The sequence below is a fragment of the Eriocheir sinensis genome, chromosome 67, assembly GCF_024679095.1.
Source record: "Eriocheir sinensis breed Jianghai 21 chromosome 67, ASM2467909v1, whole genome shotgun sequence".
Taxonomy (NCBI): domain Eukaryota; kingdom Metazoa; phylum Arthropoda; class Malacostraca; order Decapoda; family Varunidae; genus Eriocheir; species Eriocheir sinensis.
The window spans coordinates 2,905,073-2,930,539 of record NC_066575.1 but is presented as its reverse complement, the minus strand read 5'-3'; the positions used below and the strand labels follow the sequence as shown (position 1 = coordinate 2,930,539).

The following is a 25,467-nucleotide window of genomic DNA, read 5'->3' as shown; positions in this document are numbered from 1 at the left end:
AAATATGTGAGTGTGTGTGTGTGTGTGTGTGTGTTGTGGAATATAAGATAATGTGTCTTTAGGAAGCATGCTGAACTACTCTCGACGCTGTCTTTGCCTCTCGTTCCTCACCCGGGGTGACTGACACCCGTTTCGGTTGCCTACCCCTAAAGATTACAATCGAAAGGGAAAATGTGCGATATTTTGCTGTTTAAATTCAACATTTACTGTTAAAAGCATGAACAAATAAACACGGGCGCATCAAAATTACATAACTGTGCATCCTAAGCCATCCTTCCTCCCAGTGACAGTGTGGCGGGGCGGGCGGCGGCGTGACCACTGATCAGCTGTGGCGCCGCGGGACCACTAACACGGCTGTGGCGGCGGGGACTCGGCCTGCACGAGGGTGAGTGGCCCGCCGCGCCCGGCCCTGCACTGTACTAGTGGCTGCTGGTGTAACGACAGACATGACCTAAGAGTTCACACTGTCCCACGAGGATACGCTGCACGGGGCGGCGGCGGGAGTCCTTGGCGCCCCGCTGCCGGGCCAGGGCCAGGCCAGGCGGCGGCCACGCTGACCTTCGCCTGCACCGCCGCGGGTTGTGTTCCAGGGCGTGTGTTGGGCCTGAACAGCTCATGTGTCATATAGTAGAGCTGCACAAGGGTTGCCAGAGAGGCCTATAATATGTCAGGTTAGGTAAACATTGATTTCAAAGAAACAAACAAACAAACATGAAAGTTACAAGGATTGGTAAGGATCCTCTACAAGTCTGAGCAGGATGTTGGATTATCCCAAGGCTTGGCTGTGGGTGTGACGCCCAGAGTATTGTCAAGGGTACTTGAAAGTTGCAATGCAAACATTGTTAACAAGTCACATCATAGATACTTTTATAATCCTGCCCTCAGTTGCAACAGACACCAACACTTCACATCACCTGCCGGGCCAGTCTGACCATAATATAGCAGCTGACGACATTCCCCCAGGGGTGAACATTCTGACACACCGGCATTTTTATCTTGTTTACCTTGAGGTATTGTTGCCTCAGTAGGATGTACCAAACCTCATGTGTTTGATGGGTATTTCCCATTATCTTGCAGATTTTCAAGGAGAAAGGACCCATAGTGATCAGTTCAGATTTTGCTGGCATTCACTAGTGACGCAGTTTCTTGATAAGGACAGTGTTAGTTTTGCAGGTAATCCTGCATGTAACCACCTCATATTGTTCATGAGTATTATCATTATAGGCTCTCATAAGTGTATTCACCATAGACTCTTTAAGTAGCATGTTAGTATTGCAGGCGGTCCTTTGTGCATTCACTACCAAGGTAAAGAGAAAGAAGAGGTACCTTTATGATCACTAACTGCCTTGGCTCTCTTTACTGTTACTTAGTTAAGCATCACTGTTAAGGGGAGTGTGCTTCCTGCAGGTGATCATGTCTGAGCCTGAAGGAGCGGTGGGGGTGGAGGAGGTGCCAGCCCCGGTGAGTGAGGGAACGCAGCCGCAGACCAAGAAGCGCAGAGCCTCGGAGAATGGCCTCCACACCCTCAAGAAGAATGGATCAGTGGATAAGAAGAGTGTGGATGAGAGCTATTTTGCGTATGTGCCCATGAGTTTATTTTGTGCATGCATGATTTTATGGAAGTAAGTAGAGGGGCAAGGAGGAGACATGCATGCAACATCTTGGTGGGAAAGGTATCACTGTAGTAAATATTCTTAAAAACATCCAACTCATAATGGCAGATGAAACTTTATTCTTTATAAGTTTTGATGGTTTTTTTTAATGTGCCAACAATTCTTGTCTAAAATCACTAATTTCCTGTATTCTGCTCTCTCCCCAGTACTAGTAAATTTTGCTCCCCCAAAATCAAATTAATAAGAAACGTGAAAACTCACCAGAAATAAAAGTTTCATCCTTACATACGCAGTAATTAGGGAAAATAAGCAAGGCCATGAGGTAAGTGGGTTGCCTTGCCACCTCCTTTGCCATATTCACTTGCGTGGGGAAACTAATCTCAAACATTTATCAAAATTAACTAAACCTAACTTTTGTAACCTAACCTTCCAGCTTAAGTGAAGGGAAAAAAGTATCACAGAAATGGGCAGTTTGTGATGGAAATGAGTATAAGAAAGACGAATAGCATAATAAGATCAATCAGAAAAATATAATGTCAATCACCAAAGTGAGTTGGGTGTTTTTAGGGATAAATACTACCGTTACCGTTGATACAGTTGATGAGGTTTCAGGCCCTGCTCTACTGTCAGTGCAGCACTCCGCAGGGTCCGTCAACAATTATGGTGTTAGCCTCAATAATAATCCTCAATATGCACTTATTCACACCGTTGTAGTGAGTGAGTGAGTTTTGATTGCTTTCATGGATAGCCTACTGATGTCCTTTTAATAAACATAGCATCATTATAGTCACTTGGCCATGTTTCGGTTCGTGGGCTTCTTATACCTCACACAATTTATGCATTTCTTCTCAGCCATTGCACTTTTTAAACCCTTAGCAGACCTACACAGACTTAGTTAAATAGTTCATAAATGTTTAAAATTATTACATTTCTATTAAATATAATTATACAAAATTATTAGCCTAATACTGATGGCATACTTACATTAATATACAAAGGTTTCAGTCTGAATCATGATAGCTTTTAGCTTAGCTTTAGAAGACAGTGACATGCAAATGAATCATATAATGTTCCCCAGGTCTTACTCTGACATTGAGCTGCACCGCACTATGATTGAGGACAGTGTGCGCACCAATGCTTACCAGCAGGCAATATTCCAGAACATGGAGGAACATATCCGTGACAAAGTGGTGGTTGATGTGGGCTGCGGCACGGGCATCCTCAGTATGTTCTGTGCTCAGGCTGGGGCAAAAAAGGTGTATGCCATTGATGCCTCAAAGATTGCAATCCATGCCAAGCAACTCATAGAAGCAAATGGTTTCAGTAATATTATCACAGGTAAAAATATACTGGTTTATATCAAGTTCCCAAGAAAAGTTTGATTTTTCTTAACTTCTCAAAATCTAGTATATAGTAATAAGAGTAGTAGTTAAAGTTTTTACGGAAACATCAAACAGACCTATATTCCAGTGCTTCAGGGAAAGGCAGAGGAAGTGGAGCTTCCAGAGAAAGTTGACGTGATTGTCAGTGAATGGATGGGCTACATGCTTCTGTATGAGACCATGCTGCCTTCTGTCCTCTACGTGCGGGACAAATGGTTGAAGCCGGTGAGTGACTCAAACTTGTGTTGCAGTTGATCTTCTGAGGCATGTATTAGTGCAGTGGTTCTTAACCCTTCTACTACCATGTGTTCTTCACTCATGTCCCCTTTTGGAATGTCCTTCACCCCCCCCCCCCACCCCACCCCTTTGCAGAAACAGGATACAGTGGTGCTCAGTACCTAAATTCAGCTTTGAAGTCCCCAGTTGTGGTTGCAGTTTGTTCATGATGTGTTTCACTCCGTTAACATAAAGGTAAAAGGTAAAGTTAGGGGAATACAACATAGTTGCGCATGGTCTCTGTACTAATTTCTGTCACATTTATTGTCCTTTGAGCCTGTGGTGATTGAGAACCCATTACCCCAAGACACAAACTTGCATTTTATGAATTTACATCGGTCCTATTCATGTTTGTGGTCAAGGCTGATGTAGCTTCCTCTCTGATTTTAGTTTTATAAATTCATGATGAAATGTCTCTCGGAAGGTTGCTGTCCTCAAGCTTCCTTGTAGGACGAAGAGTTATTTAAAGAAATTTTCTCATCCCTCTGCACTCATTCCCATTAGTCATGTGATTTTCAGGTAATAGACTTGTGTTCTCAATCCTCGTGGTGTCTTGCAATTATGGGAAAGGGCAAGCTGCTTAAGAAATAAATACAGTAAGAGGTTGCTGTTTTTGTCTACTAATGTGTGTTTGACCTTGGATGCCAGGGCGGCAAGATGTACCCAGAGCGGGCTGTTTTGCACATGGCTCTTGGAGAGGCTCAGTGGATCACCAAGTATGAGGAGGGAACCTACGACTTCTGGGTCTCCCTCAACCATGTGTACAACCTGGACATGTCCCTGCTGGCTGACCATGCTGTTTCTCGCTACAAAGGTGGGCTGCTGCATTGTTGTTGTACTGGTTATCAGGAAAGAAATATGTATCCATGATGAGACTGCTTATAATAATTGTTTATAAAAGTTCTTTTACAGGGAATTTACATGATTCATGAGATTTTCAAGATAATTTATGATACAAGTACATTCTTCTGTTGTAGTTTTTTACTATTTAATTGATTTTACTTACATTTGGTAGTTTTGCAGATTAATGTCAGGGAAGAAGCCAAAGCTTTAAGTGCTAAATATTTATTCCCATACTATGCAATGTTAGCTTTGTGGAGTGACTGTAAAAATGTATGCAGGTGACTTAATCTTAACAGCTGAGGCAAAGGAGGAAGTTGAGAGAAAATTTATTGATTAAAAGCAAGCATTGGAGAGCAGAGGTTTGAGAGTTAATATGGCCAAAACAAAGGTGATGGTAACATGCAAGAAAAAGAGCAAAATATACGAGTGGGAAGGTTTTCCTGTTGAATGTGTAGTGGTGGAGTGGGAGTAAATTCTATGCACCAAGTTTGACAAATGGTGCCATAAAAGATGTTTGGGACTGAGAGACCTGAACAGAGTGGTATATTTCTGCTGCCCAGCATGTGTAAAAAGAATCATGGGGGTTAACTGCCAGAAGAGGAAGAGGCAGAAACTATAGAAGTGGATGGTGGCATGGTAGAAAATGTGAAAGTTTTGATATTTTGGTGATATGTTAGTTAGTGAGGGTGGAGTGGAAGGAGCAGTAAAATCAGGTAGAAACAACATGAAGTAGAGAGAGAGAACAGTCATGCTGATCAATAGGAGTACTCCACTGATGTACAGAGGAAAAGTATTTGAAGTATAAGATCAGTATTGCTTTATGGCCCAGAGATGAAAAAGTTGGAGGATGTGTTGGAAGGCTGTGATTGGAAAATGTTGAGCTTATAGCTGGGATCACATGGAGAGATGGGGTGTCCAGTGAGGAGGTGGCAATGTGTGGATTGAAGGAGCTGAGTACAGTGATGAGAGTGAGGAGATTGAGGTGGTTTAGGCATGTGAAGAGGAGGGAGGATGGTGAGGCATTGGGGAGAGCTGTTGGGATGGAAGTGTCAGGTTGCCACCTACCAGGCAGGCTAAGGAAGACATGGGGGCACTATCTTAAATGCTGCAGTCTGCCCTAAGTTTTCTTGGGTATTGAAGCTCAATATGTATTACAGATGTGGTTCATGTTCATATGGTGGCTCAGGAGGATGTCCTCAGTTTCCCAACACCCATTTGTGACCTTGACCTGAACACCATCACTCCTGAAGATCTGCGCACCATTTCACGTCAGTTCTCCCTCTACAGCATGGGGTCTCGACAGCTCAATAGCATTGTATTATGGTTTGATGTGTGGTTCCCTGGTGGTCTGAAACTCTCTACCTCACCAGATAATGAGGACACACATTGGCAGAACACTGTATTGCCCCTGGCCACAGTGCCCCTTCAGCAGGACACTAAGGTGGAAGGAGAGCTCACCATAACCCAGGACCTCACAAATCACCGCTTTCTCAATGTGGATCTCACTTATCAGGTGGACAAAGGTGAGGAGGTCAGTCGCTGCTTCAAGATGGATGACAATTGTAATGATAATGACTTTTGAGTGCAGGCTAATTGGCTCTCCCCAACTGTAGCATATCATGCAATAGATAAGCCAGACCAGGTTGAGGAGGTCATGATTAATTGCCGGTGGAAGGGAAGAAGTACACCCCAAGGTTGGGGGGCCCAGGAGGACTCAGAGGTCTTAGAAGCTCTCTGTGAAATACAGATTTAAACCCGGTAGCTTAAAGTCTCTGCCTTTCGAAGTCTGCCATATTGAAATTGCCATTTAATCAATTTTTCTCCATCTGCTCGAGGCACACATACTATGAAATTAGTGGAAGGCTTTGGGCACCAGTAACAGAAATATCCGATCTCGCTTCCAAAGACTTTGTACTTATAAAATGTTCTGTGATTCCTGCCTTTTTAAGGTAAGTTCAGGTGTTACAGATGTCTTGTGGTCTTTCACTGCAGTACAACACTTGTTTTGCAAGAAATATCTTGACCAGTCAGCTAACATACGTATACAAAAGTCAAGGGGGTTAAGTTTTAAGTACAAATCACTCGTATCACATGAAATGCCTTAAACTTGCCTCTTTCAGTTCTTGTAATGATATGTGTCTGTTTTAGCTGATAACTTATGATCTTGACTCAAATGTAGCCACTTTGCCGTCCATACATGTTGAAACATCAGAGTTGATAAGTAGTGGATGGAGCAGCAAGTAGTGGGCAGATCCAACAACTTGATGTGAACACAAAACTGCTACCTCAAAACTGTGAAGCAGATGATGTAGAACAACTTTTCTTACTCAAAGGCGCACAATTATATAACTTTGAAGACAATAGTTTACAAAGGAATATATTGAAGTCAAATATTTGTAATACAATATCAGTCTACATGTTTAAAATAAATCTTAAATGATTGCTCCTCCATTGTGTTCAAGTGTTGCATAGTTTGCAGTCGTGTGGGACTATTATGAATATAAAATGAGTAACTATTAAAACTCTTACAGCAACAGCTGTACAGTGTGTGTGTGTGTGTATGTATGTGTGTGTGTGTGTGTAACCCAGTACGGTACATTGTATATATAGGCAGTGGTAAATGTGAGTTTTTGAATACCTTGCATTTGTGATAATGTTGATACTGTAATATGGTTTCACTTGGTGATCTCAGGGCCATACAGATACGTCATGATTAATGTCTAGAAACGTGCATAACATTTATGCAGTCCCTTTATTTAAATTGTATGCAGCATTTGATCCTGCTACAGCTGAGTTTTCAAAACCTTGGTGAAATTTTTTTAACATTTAGTACCAGAGAATCTCCATGTTTTTAGCATGTTAGAGTTTTGAATGCATTGTTATGTACTTGTAGAACTTGCCCAATATCAAAGTCTAAATTACAATATTTCGTTTTAAAATGATCACTTGCAATATTGCCACAGTAGAATGTTGTTGCACTGAAGTACTACAGCCTATCTCCTGGCTACAGCAGGGTCAAACATTGATAAGAATATTTCCATGTTGTGTGATGAGAGTGTCTAGGTGGCAGTACTTTTGTGACCAGTGATGAGGATATCCTTTTAGTTTTCATGATTGTGTACTGGAGCATTTTCAGGCTTGATTTCAACAGACAAGACATCTATCACATAGTGAAGTAGTACTTGTCTTTCAGTAATCACTGAAACTTTTCATACCATGGAGAAGATTATTTGCAGTCAGTTACCTTTTTTTTTCTGTATGTTTAATGCAATAAGGAAAATGCATGGTTGTAGTAACAAAAATGTGAAGTTTTACATTTTACAAAATTAGTTTGGTGAACATTCAGTAAGGAAGCATGTTCATTAAAGTTTTTTTTAAGAATTAATTTGTAGAAGTGTAATTAGATTTCAAAATTATTGATGTTTAAGCTCTGTAGCTTCAGAGTATTTTATATACTGTTTTATCTGATTAGCAGTTTCATTGTTCAGTGACTGCTTTCTTTTTCCAACAACCAGCATTCTTTAAATCTATAGTGTAACCTTGGTTATCAAACTTAATTCGTTCCTAAAGGCTGTTCTGAAACCGATTTGTTCAAAAACTGAAGCCACTTTCCCTGCAAGAATTAATGTGAAATAGATTAATCTGTTCCTGAACCCCAGATGACGGCTTATTTAAACCTTTATAACAGTACTTCATGCATAAATTTGTATTTGTATGTTTGTAAAGTAGACTGTAAGCCTACAAACTGGTCAAGTAGCAACTGTAGCATGAGCAGTGTTTACATCGTGAGCTCCACAGACAATTGAGGGGGAAGTGTGGGTGGGCTGGGGTCACCATTATCAGATTGTCGTACTTAGCATATATTTTCAAGATTCTGACCCACAGCACTTGCAAAAAACATCAGTACTTAACTGTTTTAACAATAACTTTAATTGAATGTCATTAGTTGCATGGGTACAGCAGTTTAGGGTTTGAAACTTATAACTGCAATGTTCTGATTATGACAATCTGGTAACGCTGACTGGGGTAAGGCAAGCGCCGTGCGAACACATTCCTGTGACATGAACGCCATTTTCATGTTGGCTATGATTTCTTTTTTCTGCACTGTATTGGTATCAATTTGTGACTATTGTAAGCAGAAGTATACTAAAATGAAGGTTGATCTTGTTAGGGTATCATCAGAAGCACCTTAATCCTTCCAGCTATCATTGCTGAGCAGTGAGGAGTTGAAGCCAAATAAGTGGGAGTAAATGTTTATGCACTGTTTTACTTAATCCTCATTTTTGTATATTTCTCATACAGTAAAAGTCCTTTAGTCTGGAACACTGGGGGTCATGACCCCTCTGGATTAGCATTTTCCCGCATTACCAGGAGAGGACCTCAAAATGTTCAAAATACACCATTCCCAGACGTTTACCATACTCGGTCTGGCAATCGCCATTATTTAGTACCTGCCCCAAACTTTTACCACACTCTCTATGGCACATTCAAGAATCATATCTTAGAGATTAACTACAGCACGTTATTTGAAGGCTTGTTACATGTCAACAAAGGATGCCTTGTCGGCGGTGGTCACGAAGTGTTTGCTATTTTCTTTTCAGTTCAAGGGGCTTAAACATATACTCTGCAAATTATTTACTAATGAATGCTCCCTTCTATAAAAATCAGGTAATAAAAATATGAAACGGGTAATAAAAATGATCATAACTACATAGCTACAAGCAGCAGCTGCTGCTGCTCAGCTGATACACGTTAACAAACAGATGATGTGTCTGCTGGGGCAAGGCAGCATTCTCCATTTTCTTGGCATTGGTGATTGTATCATGTCTCCTCTTCATCCTCATAGAAGGTGGTGCAGGAGCCATTATGGTGAAAGAATGCAAATAAAACCAAGTGAATCTGGGAGACAACAGAGTAACTGACAGCCAGCTGAGGAAACACACTGAGAACTGGGTGAATCTCCCAAGTGTCGGTGTGGGTGCAGAATGTGATAGTTCAATGCACTGCTTTCATCTATTTTTAGGTATTTCAATTTTTCTCCTGAATATTCACCCAAATGCTAAAATTGACCCTCAGCTGCTACTTCTGAACCATCGGGATTTCTGAAGTAATGGACACTGGATTATCAGACTTACTGTATTACAGTTACAAATTTATACTAATGTAATGTAGATTTTCTTTCAGTATGGCAGTGCTGGCCTCAGTTGTTTTTAACATCAAATAATAGTGTCAGGAAATTAGGAAAGAATAAAGTGTGTGAAATCGTCGGCTTGGAATGGTGGCGTCACCTGGGCCATGTATCCCTTGGCTAGCCTTGGGCAGACACTAGTCTATAACTTGAACTATGGAAAGTACTTCATAGTAGACACTACTACGAGTGCTTGAGTGTGGCACAGTGTGCATGGCCAATATAGTTTATTTGAGAGGGACATTGCACTAAGTGCAGGTTGCAATATATCTGACTGTCTCCTGCCATATATCATGGATTTCAGCCTGTGGAGTATGTGGTTGCCAACTTGCCTATTTGGGAACAGATTTCGATAAGTAAATGTATTCGGGAACTGATTGAGTCATTTGACAACCGAGGTTCAACTGTATTATATTTTTGTAATGTATAATGCATGCAGACATGTAGGAAAGTTCAAATGTTACAAACAGCTGTATAGGAGTGACTGAAGCACTGTGAATGTCTGAAGGGACCAGGAATCTTGTAACAGACAAAGAGCATATGTAAGACATCTTCAGCTGATGATTTTGATGTTCAAGCGTTTTGTAGACTTTGCACAAATGCGTCTATTTATCAAGAAACTAAAGGTACTGTGACATGTTGTTTGAACAAAGCAAAACAATTTCTCATAGTTAAGGGTCATGTTCCAGTTGCGACAAATGAAAATTAATTTAATTTTTTGTAAAAGTTTCCATTTCCCAATTTAGATATTAGATTTTTATGTAATTCGAAAGGTGAGGTGATGAAATGCTCTGGTACATACATTACAGTGGCAATTTGTAAAGCAAAGGATAACTCCTCTCCATGACAACAGCTATGAATGTTTGGAGACTTTGGAATGCAGATGCCTAGTGATGGCAGCTTATCATCAGGAAATGACATTAAGGATTATTCACTTGAAATAATATAAATTTCTTCATTATTCAACAAACATTTCATTATTGATCATGCTGTCAAGCTTAGCTTTTTAATAGATATTTTTAAACTTGTCAATACCAGTCGAGCTCATTATCGTAAATGTTTTTGGGACTGAGGAGTAGAAATGAACATGAAACCATTAGAAACTATGATGTGCTAAAAGAAGCCAGGATAACTTTCAACAGTTTGTTTTTATCCCTTTTATTAAGCCACCAGCAAGATGAGACTGCTGAAGGGTTGTGGCCAGTTTTTCCTTCCAAGACCATGGAGCAGTGTGTTCCCACCCTGCAGATGTGGGACGTAGGGTGTTGATGATGTTGAGTTGACAAACGTGGTGCTTAATAGCTGCTCTGTCAGCAATAACCTAATACCACTAGTCATAAATAAATGGTCACCATGCTGTTATGGAAAAAATGGATTTATCCTTCACTGCCATTGGTCATAATTTACAAATGTACATGGACAGTTAGTACAAGTACCACTGGGTGTGAGCAAGACCGAGCAACAATGGCTTTGAAAAGGAGAAAGCACCAGTTATCACTCAGATGCTCAAGCTATAGAATGTGATGTGATCTTAAGAGAAAAAATAGCTTAGAAATTTAATTTCTCCACTTTCTTTCTATTGTCTTATAAGACGTATCCATCTTTGTGCAATATAGTGGAGCTGATATAAACAACAACTTCCTCATGTCCCAAGTGCTGAGAATGTAAATTCTGAAGGGAAAATTTAGCTCAACTGCCAAAACAGAATGTTCAGTGACAGGAGCTATTCATTGAAATTTGTTTTCATTCTGATTACAAAACAATCATTCCAGTCACAACAATTTCCTTAAGTTCCTTTTTCAAGGAAGGAGAAAAAATTGTTTGTACCTTAACCTCCATCCTCTAAAAGGCTGGACGAATCTAAATCATATATCTACCTTCTACCTATAATAACCAAAGGACTATTTTTACTGAAAGCCTTATCACTGAATCATTTTACTTCAATGGACCTCACTTGAAATACTCTACTAATGCCAATTTTTCTACAGTTGGCATAGGTAGGTTCATTCAGGTTGGGAGCAGTTTGAATGGACCTTTGATTTTATAGATTTATCCTTTATAATCACATGCATGTAATATAGATGGGGTAATTTTGTGCGTCCAGCCATACACTCAACCACCTCACATAGGGGTTGCCCAGTCACTTAAAAAGTCTTTTGCTTAGTAATACAAAACATGTGCTCACTGCATACTATTTTTATTGTGCCAGAAGCATGCTATGTAAGGGTCCAAGATTGTTATCTTTTCAATGCTATGTACTTAAGTATGAAAGCCAGCTTTCTCCTAGAAACAGGAGGCTGCCTGCCTTGACCTGAATTTGTATGTTACTTGTTCTTTGTATGTATACTTGTATACCCAGTGGCTTATTTTATAAAGGGACCATCATTTGCTAATGTAAATGTCAAACTATAGGTAATTTTACTTTTTAATTGTATGGAGGATGATTTTCTGCTCCCAATAGACATTATCCATTTGGATATTATTTTGAATGGTGACTTTTTTTTAGATTATTTCACCTGGTGTCAAGAAGTGGTGACCCCATTGCTAACCACTTCTTTGATTTAACCAGTCTTGTATGCTCTTACAGTACAGATTTGGGCATGAAATTGGTTCTTTGCTTTTTTTTTCTTTCTCTAAAAGTGAGAGATGTAGCTCACACCTATTGTTCTGACCATAACATTTCACTACTCCTGAGTTTGACCCCCCCCTCCCCCCCCCCCAGTTTTATATGGAAAGTAGAAGGGAGTGCTAATGGCACCATTTTTTCTGTGTATACCATATGAGATATTTGGTAAAGAAAGGTCAAAACTACTACAATCAAGCTTCGAGAAGAATAGGTTTGAAGTTTGTGCATTTTCAAAACATCATAAAAGCAAGAAATGGGCACCAGTTCTCTTCCGAGGTCTTATTAAAAGGATGTTTGAAAGTGGAATATGATCCATATGAGGAAAAAGTTGTGAAGTATGATCATGATGAGCACTGACATTTTAATGAAATATTATTAAAAAAACATATACGGTAATGCAAAAAATAAGGTTTTGCATGAAATAAAATAACTACATATTGTTATAGGTGAAGACATGTAAAAAGTGTTTATAATAATTAGGCTTCCAATAGTCATTGAAAATCACTCCAACAGCTTCCCTCCCAACCTTTTTAAGCACAACCACAATAGCTGGCAGGGCCTTCACTACATGTAGGTATTTGTTGCTTTGTGAAGAGATTCTCATATGTCTGGTGCATTTTTTTCCTTGTGTGCATTTGCCTCCAATCATCCACATGGTTTTCCCACCCCCTGGTGTACCCCGGTGTTCCAAGCTAAGGACCACTGTCATGGCCATTCATTTCAAAACTGGATGGCATTGATCAAATCCACTTGTTTGTGCCAAGGTGGACCACAAATGGGGCTCTGATTGGCACACTGTCACAAGGGGAGGTGTTGCCTGGTTCAAAGTGTAACTCGCCTTGCCATTGGTCAGCAGGTCAGGCATCAAGTGTTTTAAACTTTCATTTAACCTTAAATTTCAGTCATTAGAAGGTGAATGATCCACATATTTCTTGCCGCAAAACAGAGCAATTTCATAGAAGATTTGCATAAATTCTTTCTCCCAAATAGAGCAATTTCATAGAAAACTGGAGTCCAAAAATCGCACTTTTGTTTAGATGGCGAGGTCACCTCACCCATTCTCAGTGTGTCATACAGAACAATTTAATTGTAAGTAAATGGTTCAACAAAAACCTAAGAAACTGCATTTTCATTAGAAACTTGAAGGGTTATTGGTGTAGTACTTTAATTTTCATTGGATCATTTTTCTCCTTGATAGTTTGCTAGGTTCCAAAATCCAACTTATCGATTCACTTCTTACTGTATGCCACAACTGTGTGCAAACAGTTATAAAATTGTTATGAATTGTAGGATATATGTACACTCCATTTCCATTATTACCTTACATACTCATTATTCCTTAGCTATATGACACACCACTGCAGCTCCATTAATATGTGCTGGGAAACACTGTAGTCTGTCAGCATAGGCGTCGATGTTTAGTCATATGATTCTGTAAGGTATTAATGTTCTGAATGTAGCTAATGTAAGTCACAAATAAGTGAATGTATCTCAATTGCACAGTGCCATGTAAGTGTGAAGCTGAACTGTAACCTCAAAAGTATTACTGTACTTGTCTTCCTTAGTCAGCGCATATAGTGTATTTATGCAATAAAAGGAAAATCACTTAGCTGTCAAGTACTCTTACCCAGTCCTTGTGGCCAAGTGTATTAAAAATAAAGTTCTCAATAGATCATGTGCATAAGATTAAATTCCACAGAAGCTGAGTAAACAAAGAGTATAAAAGAAAAGCTGATATGAAAACTGTTGAAATAGATCATAGTTTAAAGAGACATTTTTAAGACTTGATAACCCACCAGCAGAGTCATCTGTTTTATGAGATTTGGGTGAAAATATCAAAATACACTAGGTTGTTAAACAAATTTACGTAATATATACACAATTTAACATCCTAGGACACTTTGTGCACAGTACTTTATACACACACACTTCTGGAAGACAACACTGGGGCTAGGGAGTTGGCTGACTACAGCCAGTGAACAGCAGCACCCTGTTGAAATGCATTACTAACAATAACACTATGAATGGAATCTGTGTCATCCCTGAATCAAAACACTGCCAAACAACTGTAGACACGATATAATTACATTTACTACATACCCCCTGGAGTACTTCTGCAGTATTGGCTAGTGGTGTGCCTCAAGACTGGTCTCACAAATCTGCCTCAAAACACCGGAGTTACCTACCACTACTAAGTATACATATCTGAAGAAGAGGTAGCTCAGTCTGCTGCCATCAATAAGAAAACAGATCTGGCTAAAAGACAGAGTCTGCTGCCACTGCCAAATGATAAGACATGTGTAGTTCATCAGCTCACCAACCCCCTTGTTGTAATGTGTTTTCCCGAACCCAATACTGAGGCTGGTTTTGGAATGTTCGTTCTCTATTATAACCCCAACCAACATCCTTACCCCAACATAAGAGACCCTAGTTATCAACATTTCTACAACAAAAGTCTAAAAGACATTAATTACAATAAAATCTCAATTTGTAAAACAACATACATCATACAGATTTATATAACATGACACTATTTCATAGTCTGCAATAGACACATACACATCACAACAATAACTCTCAATGTTATCTGCAACACAACCTGACAGTACTTTGATGTTACCTGTGGTGGTGAGCAAACTGTACAAACTGATCAGGTTCTTGGTGTGCTCTGCTGTGCGTCCTTTTCCAGCTGCTTCCCCAAATACTCCCTGTGAGTGGAAAGGAGCATAAACCAATTAAACTTTTCAGCATCTACATTACAAAGATGAAAATCGCATATAAAAAATGGTAAAAAATATAAGTAATATCACCTAGTGACAACAGCATGCAGTCAATCTATGTATTCTTGTGCATTTACTCTGAAGCAAATGATAAAAAAAGTTGCAAAGTGAAGTCATAAGGCATAGAGCCTGGCGTACATACCAGTTGTGCACCATGAGTTTCTGTACAGCAAGCAGAGCCTCATAGCGAACACTGGGGTCAGGGTGGGTGAGGTGCTGCATCACCCACTGCTTCCCTCCCAGCTGCTCCAGCACTCTGCAACAAACATATATCATATGAGGTGCTCAGAAAAGAAAAGTCGAACTTACCACCAAAAGAAAATAGGATTTTTGGTACCACCATAAACGCGCTAATTTCCTCTATAGTTGAGGGTAAGTTCACCTCTTTGTTACTGAAAATAGCAGGTAAATAAGGCAAGGCAAATCAAGCTTCCCTGGCCCCCTCGTGGCTGGCTGGCTACAAGTCGCGCATTTTTCTCAAAATAAAACTTTGGCAAGTTCGCCCTTTCTTTTCTCTAAGCCTCATACCTTTTGGACACAGCTTAACAATTGAAAACAGGATCAATAAAGCAGTAAACTTACCAGGGCCATTTTTAAAAATGGAATTTTGTGACTAGCCCAGAATCTTTTCAGGAATTAATTTCCAGTATTTTTTTTCTTTTGATTGCCCTAGATAGCAGGAAATACTTTCACAGAAAGTCTATATAAAAAAAGTCCCCAGGAAGCATGTCTTTACACCCACCTAGAGAACTTTCATTGCTTGTGGGTTTACAAAACTTTGGACTAAACTCCCAATGTTCTGAATGCCTAGCAATGCTCTAATACTTTAATCTTATTTATAAAATGAGGAGGTAGTGGTAACTTGTGGTCCATGATTGAGAACCTTGTATTATACTTTCCATGTATAACAAACAAACACACACACACACACACACACATACAAAGATGCCACCAGTGTAGCTCATTGCCCGCATATCACTACTAACTAAAGACACACACACACACACCTCTTGCCCCGATGGTAGTGGCGTGTGTACTCCCCAATGTCGTGACAGGCCACAGATAGCACCAGTGTGTCCTTGCTTGTCTCCAGAATGTTGATAAGAATCTTAAGCAGCTCATAGTTCTTCTCGTTGAGGCGGCCGGCATTCTCACGCCAGAATTTCTCACTCTTGTGCACGGGTGACCACTCCATGCGGCCAGACTTCACCTCAGAACAGTACTCCTCAAACGAGCTGACAATACAAGTGGTTCATCAGTTAAACATTCCTTTATGCTAATGCAGCCTCTTTCTTTTTTACGTAACTATTGTATTCACTATTTCTGAAAATAATCATCAACAACCTCCTAGGTTCCACATCTCCCCCATTATTTGAACCTCAGCTTGAAGAAACTCACCTAAGGTCCTGAATGGAGGTCTGAAGCTTCTCATTCAAATACTCAATGTCAGAAGTGATGTCCTCATCCTCAAATTTCCTCTGGGCCAGAATCTCCAGCTGCTTGAGGACCTGTGATGGAGAGGTTTCTTAACTGTTGTCCATGTATTATATGGGCAGCCAAATAACCTGACAGATTTGATGTACAAGGAGTGATTATAATAGTTGGGGCTGCCATTCTCAAAGGAAAGAAGAAGGAAAGGTGACATGATAGGAGTGTTCAGGATGATGAAGACAGTAAACAGAATTGCTAAGAAGATTTGTTTGTATCAGAAGAGTAAACAACTAGAAGACATAAAATGAAGTTGAAGAAGACAAGATGCTTAAAAAATATCAACAAATACAGCTTTCCTAATACATGCATTGAAGTGGAACAGCCAGTACAGCTTACTTTTAGCATATCATAATAAGGTAAGTATACACAAACATCCACACACACACACACACACACCTTGCACTGCACCATCTGGATACAGTTCTCCCGTGCGATGGCAGGATCCTCAGACTTCTCAATGAGGTTCCTGAACACCGCCAGAACAATGCGAGTCACCTTTTCCTTCACACTCTCACTCAGAATGTCTGCCAGGGTTGGGATGACACTGTACCTGTGGAGGAGGGTAGTGCACACATTAAATGACTGCGTGGTGACTCATACTCACCAGAAAATGAGATGAAGAGTTTTGTTATCAGGGAGCAAATGTTAGAAACTTGTGGACCTTGTTTAATGAAGAGATTTTCTATTCTCTTTTTCTATTACTCCCTCAGTCCCACACGTCCTCTGCGTGTATCGAAACACACGAGAAATTAATCACAACAAGGAGAGGGTATTCCCCGGCTGCCTGGGATTGAACCCGCGACCAGTGTGACGGGAGAGCCACTCCTTACCGAGTCGGCCAAAGAGGTACCCCACTGGCTAAGTGGGTTATAGGAGGCTCGTTCGTCAGGCATAGTCGCTGCACTACACTTGTTCATCAGTGATATTAATGGGGATGATAGTGATGCTGATACCTACAGCATGGTTGGGCTATCTCCTTCATTTTGAAGTGAATGGCTGGTCAGTATAAACCCTTGAGTGGCACAGGCAGATTTTAAGTGTCCACAATTCCCTTTATTTTCATGGCTCATGCTGTCATGCTGTTAGAATGGTGCTCCCTTGTACATAAGGTATTGAATTACAGTAAATGGAATGCTAGAGAGCATCTGGGTGATCTTCAGTCAATCGCTAATCAATGATGATGATGATATGAAAGCACACCTAGGACACAACTCACAATCTCACACATAAAATATGTTTATAAAGTTTGTGATAATGATTTTTACTGCAAAGTCATTTTAAGCAATCAGTTGATATTTGAGTCAATTACATATACAAGAGGAAGGGTTAGAATGTTCATGAAAGAGGTTGAAAGGAACAAGAAACCATTACATGCAGAGAACAAACCTAAATGACAAGACATGACATTTCTTGCAATATGTCTGAAAGTAACTGATAAAAGTATGGAACTTTAAACTTACTTATTCATCTTATCTGCAATGGCATTATTAAATGTCATCACCCACAGGCAGAAGGTGAGCTGATACTGGATCTGGAAGTTCAGCTTGCCAGTGCTCAAAACCTGAAAAATAATAACCAGTTTGTGACAAGCAGGAAGCAGAGTAAAATTAGTGACATGAATAACAGAAGCTTATACAAAAAGAAGATCCAATTTTCTGTGCTAAACTACTAAGTGAAGTTACAAGAGACAGCACACAAAGATATACTTGCTGCAGCAACTTTCCCATATATCCACTTATAAATTACACAGTTTTCAAAATAAATCTTCAGATGAAAATAAAATGGCAATAAATTGTTGTGCAGTAGTCAAAATAAACAGCAAAAGGCAGCCGTCATGTGAAAGTAGTGTGATGCCAAGGATGCATCCATCACAAGGTCAACAGATGGCAGGACTTCAACTCTCCAGTGTGGCTGCAGCGATGAATTATGCAACACCAGTCACATGAAATGCATGTACAACCCCAGGACTCAACACTCCAGACCTTACCCTGTAGTTGGCTTGTTTTCCCTCCTTTTCTTTATATCTTTCCCAAACTATCTTTTAATTTCCAATCCCACAACCATTACATGACAATCATAATCCACATTTCTACCACTACCTGCCAGCGCTCGACTCCACAGCCTCACCTGGACAATGGTGACCACTCCATCCAGCTGGTAGAAGACGGTGCGGTACTCCTCTACCCTCAGCATCATCTGCAGGCACCGACCCACCGACTGCATGTACTCGTTGTTCTGGAAGAAAATATATAATAATTAATAATAATAAGGATAATAATAATAATAATAATGATAATAATAATAAAAATGATAATAATTATGTTACTTCTATAGAATTCATTAGTTCTTGGAAAAAAATCACTTCATTTGAAAAATTGAAATTGTTATTTTTCTAAAATACAGATTCTTCTAAAGAGGGAAATTCAGTGCACATTAATTATATATTTTAGACTACACAGAAACAAAAAAGTTCCCTCTAAACAAAGTGGGAATTCTGTATTACAGCTTTTGTTAGGAATTATATACAGTTCATCTGTGCTTTTTTTTTTATCAGCACTGATCAACCAAAACTCCAAAATATAATTTTTTTTCCCAAAACTGTTTTTTTTTTATTAATTTATTTGCTTTTTGTTCAAATTATCTGAAATTTGATCATGAACATCTCAGTAAAGGTACACACACACACACACATCAAGGAGGAGATGGACCTACCAACATTGGAACAAAGAAGAGAAAGGGGAGACCTAATACAAATTTAAAAATTATTGAGCAAAATGGAAGATGTAGATAATGAGGAGTTACTACTAAAAGAAAGAATACCAGGAGCACAAGAGGACACAGTAAAAAGTTGAGGAAAGGAAGATGATTGAGAGACAAAAAGAAATATAGCTTCCCACAAAGAAATATCGAGGTTTGGAACAGACTAAGTGAGGGTGTAGTATCAGCGAAGAGTGTGCAAAACTTTAAGGATAAGTTGGACAAATACAGATATGGAGACGGGACCACACGAGCGTAAGCCCAGGCCCTGTAAAACTACAATTACGTAAATACACACCGGGGTCCTGAGCTGGTCCTTGAGCCAGGTGAGATAGAAGGTGAGGTCTGAGCCGTCCATGGGCTCGTGAGACCAGCAGGCCAGCTTGGCAATGATGCGTGCCGTCATGTTGATGATGAAGGTGTCGGGCCGCGTCAGCAGGTTTAGGAAGGGACTCCACATGCTCTCACGGTGCTTGCGGGCATACTCCTTGAAGATCTCCACGCGGCTCTTGTCCTCCTATATGGAAACAAAATGTATGAGTATCCACAACTACCTATAAAGTGACCCTGAAATTAATTACACAGGTGTTACATATTATGTGATTGTTAGTTATACAAATTTACATGTGCGTACTGAATAAAAATCATTTTAATCAACTATTGAAAAGTCAGTTGATGAATAAAATGTTCCCCAGATAGAAAATAAAAACATATATTAATAAGATGTATCAGCCTGAACCTTGCATTTTCTTCAAATTACCACAGTGATCTGTAACACTACTCTTTGAATGATACAAAGAAAGAGAATTCATTGCGAATACAAAAGGAATGGAGAGGATACCTGGGCCCATATACATAAAATTTGTTACCACTAGCAAACAGCTGTTAAGACTAACATATTCCTGTTAGCCTTAACATTTTTCTGTTAAGCGCTAACAGATATTCACAAAGTTACCACTAGCAAACAGCTGTTAAGACTAACATATTCCTGTTAGCCTTAACATTTTTCTGTTAAGCGCTAACAGATATTCACAAAGCACTGTTAGGGTAACAGTGGCAGGGAACACTTTTACCGCTTAGCAAACAGCTGTTAGCAGGATGGCTTATGTTCTTATTGTAACTCCTCCTTTATTTATAGACCATTTTTCTTCATTCAAAAAGCATTTTAAGCAGGAAGGATAGGAGATTAAGGCTTGCTATAGTTTGTTTTTATACAATAGTAAAAATATATTTTATTTAAAGTCAATGAAAAAAATAAGACATTTTTTTTCAAAGATAAAAATCAACTTCAAACAATAGTTTCTATAGCAGACCTAATTCCTTATTCATACTTTTATAAGCAGCAGTAAGAAACATTTGCGTAATGAGAATCCCAGCACTCGAAATGTATTATATTTCGCCATATTTCAAAGTAAAAGCCAGTGTTCTACTGCGTAAAATCAATGAAATATTAATGCAAAATACATCTCATGTGGATACATAGATGTTTGTTGGATTAATGAAGAAAATAATATAGTTCCTTGCTGACAGATACGATATGTAAGTGAATGCTAAAACATTTCCCGTTTTCTTCTATAGCAGCATGAGAGAAAGTTGAAATTTCATGAGACAAAAGAATACCTAAAATAAAAACGAGATGAAAACATCTATTGCAGCCAGTAATTTCTCGGAAACTCATGACAGGACTCAGGTGGCGAACATATTTTTTTTTTGGTTTTTTATTAATATTGACATTGAAATCAACAGATTAATGCATATAAACACTTGACATTGTTGAGACCATGGTACAGTTGGTGCCCCTGAGCTGAAACTTAACAAACAGCTGTCTGCTAGCTAACAGCTGCCAAGTTCCACTTTGTGTATACTTGTTAGTGTCTTACTGTTAACTAGCAGAAATTGTTAAGGCTGACAAAAAGTTTTATGTATACCAGCCCTGCATGTTGTTATGAGCACCTCTTCCCCACAAAACAAAGAAAGCAAAAATAGCTGTAGCACATTACACTCACTGAGAGGATGTCATCAACAAGGATGAGGATGTACTGGATGGTCTGGTCCTTGCTGATGTGGCCCAGCAGGTTCATGAAGGTGCGGGCCACCTGGTAACGCTGGTTCTGGAGCAGCACAGCACGACTCTGCCCTGAGGCTTCCACACCCATGATGACCTCATAGTCCTCCTGGCTGATCATTAGTGACCTGCAACACCGCCATCACAACCACCATTACTATTATCATTACTCACGGTCATGATGATAAAAAGAAAAACAGCAAAAAGTTAAGGAAAGAAACATAAGGTGGCAATACTGCTTGAATATGTCAGACAGTATTACACTGGATGGCTTAACTCATGAAGAGACTGTATAACAACTATAACTAGCATGTCAACATCACCAAGAAATATATCAATATCTCTTGCACAACCAAAAGGATGGGACAGAGAGCTTTTACCCACAAGATAGCCTACAGGAGTATACAAGTGCTATGGCTGGCTTTTTTTTACTTGACCAGCCATCTTTGTTTAAAAAAAAAAAATAATAATAATAATAGTAATACATATAGAAAAAAAGGGTTTCTTGTTACTTATATGGAATGAAAAATAATAGATAACTAATACTCACTGGAGGTATGAGGGCCAGCTGACCTTCTGCAGGCGGATCTCATTGGCTCGCTGCACCAGCACACTGGTTGCCCCAGCCACACCTGCCACCAAAGCGTCAACTGATTACTTGCACACACTTCCAGGAAAAAAATTTGCAAGTGTTTGTTTCCATGGTCTTATGGAAGTTAATAATATAAGGAGTCAAATGAGATGCTTCTTCCTGCTCTATCCCTTCAAACTATAGCCTTATAGCTTTACTTTCTTATCATACTAAAGCTTTTGAAACAATCCTTAACACCAACTTCTTCAGGATCTATGCTTTAACTTTCAAACTAAATTTTGATTGACATTACAGATTATGCAAAGGGTGTTTTATGTTCTATTGGTGGTGACCTTGCCTTCTAAACTAATCCCTGGTCATCATCTCTTAGCAGTTTTCATAAAACTTGCTGTTGCCTTAGACATCTCAAAAGTTTTGGACAGTCTGGCACAAATATTTGCTTTCTTAACTCTTCTCTTATGAATTCTATCCCTCTCTCTCTACTTTCACCTCCAGTTTCCTTTCTGGCCGATCTATATTATTGCTAATTTTATGTAATACACATAGGTCGCACTCACACTCACCGACTCACCTTCTATTTTGGGCTGGTCACCCTGCTAAGAGCCCACTGACCTATCCCATATCCTAGGGCCCCCAGGACAAGGATATAACCAGTGGGTCACTTAGCTCTTTTGTAGAGGGTTTCAGAGATTTAAATGACCCGCGCTGTTACGTCACAGTGCGCCAACACACGTGGCATTGCTCAGGCTTGCACGCACGTAAAATTCACATTAGAAATAGTCTTTTTCCCTCTAAATTTTGTCATCCATCATCCCTTTATCCACTCGTGACAGCTGCCGAATGTGAAAGGCGCACTCTGCTGCTCAGTTCTCACCCAGACGTTGAAATTTTTTGCTGCGCTACAACCCAAAAACGTCTTTACAATGACGTACAAGCACAAAGTGACCATGAGCAGATTTATAAACATGAAAAAGGCTTCTGGAACAAAATGGAGACCCAGGAAACACGAAAGAAAGCAACGCTAGAAGCAAAAGTCATGACTTTGTCGTCACACCAACCTCACCGCCACCTTTGAGTGATAATACTTTTTTTTATAAAGGGGGACCAGATGCCTCATCTTTCTCCAGTAAGTGAACAAGGTATAAACAATCATATGTGAAGATTTCATGCTAATCAAGTCTGACTATCTTTTGTGAGGTATCAATATAAACTACAACTAAATGGCAATTTTTCTCATTTTGCACATTTTTTAAAATGTAAAAAGAAAACAGGAGAAAAAGTGGAGAAAATCATTAGTGAAAAAAAAAAAAATTTTTTTTCAAAGCCAAAACAAAAAATCTAAAATTTACAAAATGAGAAATGTAGATATATACACAAAGTTTCTATGGTATTTTTTTCAAAGCAATTAACTAAAAAATAAAGTATGTGAAACAAAAAGAAGATTTTATGCTCTGTTTGAGTCTCCCCTACACATTCACCCAAATTTCACAAAATTCACAGAATGTCATAGATTTACACCAACAAACAACACACTAAGATTTCAAAGCCATAGGACATACTGTGTGCCCAGGAGGGACCCCCCCTTGCACCCCTCTTAATGTAGCTGCCTGCAGCTGGGTTAAGTTGTAGTAGCCTGGTATATGTGACGCCACTAAGGCAACCGCTGACTAGGTGTTTACACCGGCGAAGTTTACAACTGACTGCCCATGATCACCGCGTGAAGGCAAGCTACTGACTGAATGGCGTCTATCAGCTGACTGGTCGCGAGGCAAGCTTGGAAGTTAACTCATTCCTTCCGGAACTTTATAGAACCTTGGTTCGGGCATTCAACTCGCAGCAGATATTATCAATTCTTCGTTTCGCTAGTAGATTACCAACACTTCCCAAACAACCCTTAATTTCTAACACACTCCCCACAAAAGATTGCAATTCTAAAATTGCAATGAACAATTTGAGGAATAAGAATTATTAATGAGCTGTTTAAGTCTGAGATATGAATTAGGACTACAGAAATTTTTGCTGATGATACCAGGGTTACCTTTATTGTAGTGAATGGCACCATCCCCCAAATCATTTTTATGGAGTTGCTTTAAATGAGTCCGCATCTCTATTTTTAAATGGAAGTGAAGCTTCCTAACCTTTTGTTTTAAAGGAAGGTGTAGCTTTATTCTTAAGTAATCTTCACTTTGACAGTATTGGGTCAAGAGTGTAACATTTATAGGGTAAGTCCTCACTGACTTTATTTTGTCAAAAATGTGGTATAGACTTATCCTTGTGTATCCTCACTCTGAATATAGTATACAGAGTGTAGCATCTTAAAAGTAAAGAAGACTTATTTAGTAGGAAAAAACAACAGAAGCCATGGCAGAGAAGAAATGCATAAATTGTGAGAGGTACAAGTGAAGTGCGGCGACTATGCCTAATGAACGAGCCTCCCATAACCCACTTAGCCAGCGGGGTACCTCTTTGGCCGACTCGGTAAGGAGTGGCTCTCCCGTCACGTTGGTCGCGGGTTCAATCCCAGGCAGCCAGCAAATACCCTGATCTTGATTAATTTCTCGTGTGTTTCGATACACGCAGTGGACGTGTTGGAAAATAGAGGAGATAGAAAAATAAGCTCCCGGGGCATGACACAAGAAGCCTGAAATCAATCACTCAGCGAATGACCAGTGTTGTGTATTTCTTCATACCGAAACTGAGAGAATTCGTAACATAACCAATCACGGCTATTAATTAGTGTTTATACTCAAAGACAAATTGTGTGTTAAATGTTCAGTGAATTGGAAATAATTTAGTGCCACACGGCCAAGTGACAATGACCAGTGTTGCGTAGTTCTCCAGATTGAAATTGAGAGAATTCATAACATAACCGATCATGGCTATTAATTGGTGTTTGAGACTCAAAGATAAATTTAGTGTTAGATGTTCAGTGTGTTGGAAATAATAGTTGGGCGTTAGATTGTAATACTATAATGAAAACATCAGATTAATTGTGATACTTAACAAAAATATCAGAAAAATAAACCTATGGATATTTGTGATACTATTTGTGAAAGCAATTAAGGCACTCACTCACTCACTATGATGTTTGAGAATAAGTGCGTCGAAGACTATTATTGAGTCTAACGTTGTAATTGTTGATGGCCCTCGTAGAGCGCTGCGTCAGCGGCGGAGCAGGGTCTGAAACCTCATCAACGGTAAACGGTATGATGTCAAGTTTTATAAAAGGACATCAGTAGGCTATTCATGAAAGCAATCAAGACTCACTCACTCACTACGACGTTGTGAATAAGTGTATCAAGGATTATTATTAAGGCTAACATCGTAATTGTTGACGGCCCTCGCAGAGCGCTGCACTAGCAGTGGCGCGGGACCTGAAACCTCAACGGTAAACGGTAAAATGTATCACGGCACAAGCAATGGCTCTTCGGCGTTCATCCGAAAGGAAAGCAGGTGTCAGCCACAGCCCATGACGGTGCTCCGGCCAAATATGTTAATGAGGAGGCTGGGAGGAAGGCTGCCCAGTACAGGACAGAGGGAACACGTCTTACGTTGGTGTGAGGTAGGCCTACCCCTGTCTATGTCCTCCGGGAGGGCGGGCGCGAGGGTTTTCTGGGCCATGGCGGTGCTGCTTCTCAGGGGTTACAAAGGGATGATCACTGGAAGGGGCGACAGTCCTCTTCTTCTGCTGGAGTCACTCTCTCAAGTCACGGGATGCAAGGTTCAGGCCCGCCAACCCTTACCGTCACCAACCAGGCGGCCTTTTATCCACACACTGAGCTTGCTATTCAATCAAGTATATTTTATAATTAATTAAAACTAAATATTCATATTTGTGCCTTGTATTTTCAAAT

The 25,467-nt window shown here is 39.7% G+C and overlaps 2 protein-coding genes across 4 annotated transcripts; one reads left to right on the top strand and one right to left on the bottom strand.

Moving 5' to 3' along the window:
- Nucleotides 1-241: 241 nt before the first annotated feature.
- Nucleotides 242-8,369, top strand: LOC126987939 (protein arginine N-methyltransferase 6-like). 2 transcript variants are annotated; one of them, XM_050845584.1, is made up of 6 exons: nt 242-385; nt 1,408-1,577; nt 2,692-2,951; nt 3,084-3,220; nt 3,920-4,085; nt 5,272-8,369. In XM_050845584.1, the coding sequence occupies exons 2-6, from the start codon at nt 1,414-1,416 to the stop codon at nt 5,694-5,696; spliced, it is 1,152 nt and encodes a 383-aa protein (XP_050701541.1). In that variant the 5' UTR covers nt 242-385; nt 1,408-1,413; the 3' UTR covers nt 5,697-8,369. The 2 variants fall into 2 exon arrangements, with proteins under 2 accessions (XP_050701541.1, XP_050701542.1); XM_050845585.1 differs by lacking the exon at nt 242-385 and adding an exon at nt 398-1,173.
- Nucleotides 8,370-13,777: 5,408 nt separating this feature from the next.
- On the bottom strand, nt 13,778-25,352 carry LOC126987938 (V-type proton ATPase subunit H-like). Of its 2 annotated transcripts, none has more exons than XM_050845583.1 (11): nt 25,186-25,352; nt 21,572-21,653; nt 20,963-21,149; nt 19,255-19,473; nt 18,327-18,434; nt 17,660-17,760; nt 16,596-16,749; nt 16,107-16,216; nt 15,716-15,943; nt 14,851-14,964; nt 13,778-14,636 (listed from the first exon to the last, which is right to left on the bottom strand). In XM_050845583.1, the coding sequence occupies exons 1-11, from the start codon at nt 25,232-25,234 to the stop codon at nt 14,579-14,581; spliced, it is 1,410 nt and encodes a 469-aa protein (XP_050701540.1). In that variant the 5' UTR covers nt 25,235-25,352; the 3' UTR covers nt 13,778-14,578. The 2 variants fall into 2 exon arrangements, with proteins under 2 accessions (XP_050701540.1, XP_050701539.1); XM_050845582.1 differs by having other exon boundaries at nt 25,165-25,339.
- Between the last annotated feature and the right edge of the window lie 115 nt (nt 25,353-25,467).

Bases quoted from the DNA above. Each gene is read 5' to 3' on its own strand.
- LOC126987939 (XM_050845584.1), top strand. From the start codon at position 1,414: ATGTCTGAGCCTGAAGGAGCGGTGGGGGTGGAGGAGGTGCCAGCCCCG. The intron at 1,578-2,691 runs GTATGTGCCCAT...AATGTTCCCCAG, and splicing joins GTGGATGAGAGCTATTTTGC to GTCTTACTCTGACATTGAGC. The intron at 4,086-5,271 runs GTGGGCTGCTGC...TATGTATTACAG, and splicing joins TGCTGTTTCTCGCTACAAAG to ATGTGGTTCATGTTCATATG.
- LOC126987938 (XM_050845582.1), bottom strand. From the start codon at position 25,234: ATGGCCCAGAAAACCCTCGCGCCCGCCCTCCCGGAGGACATAGACAGG. The intron at 21,150-21,571 runs GTGAGTATTAGT...GCGGTGTTGCAG, and splicing joins AGCTGGCCCTCATACCTCCA to GTCACTAATGATCAGCCAGG. The intron at 14,637-14,850 runs GTATGTACGCCA...TTCCACTCACAG, and splicing joins AAACTCATGGTGCACAACTG to GGAGTATTTGGGGAAGCAGC.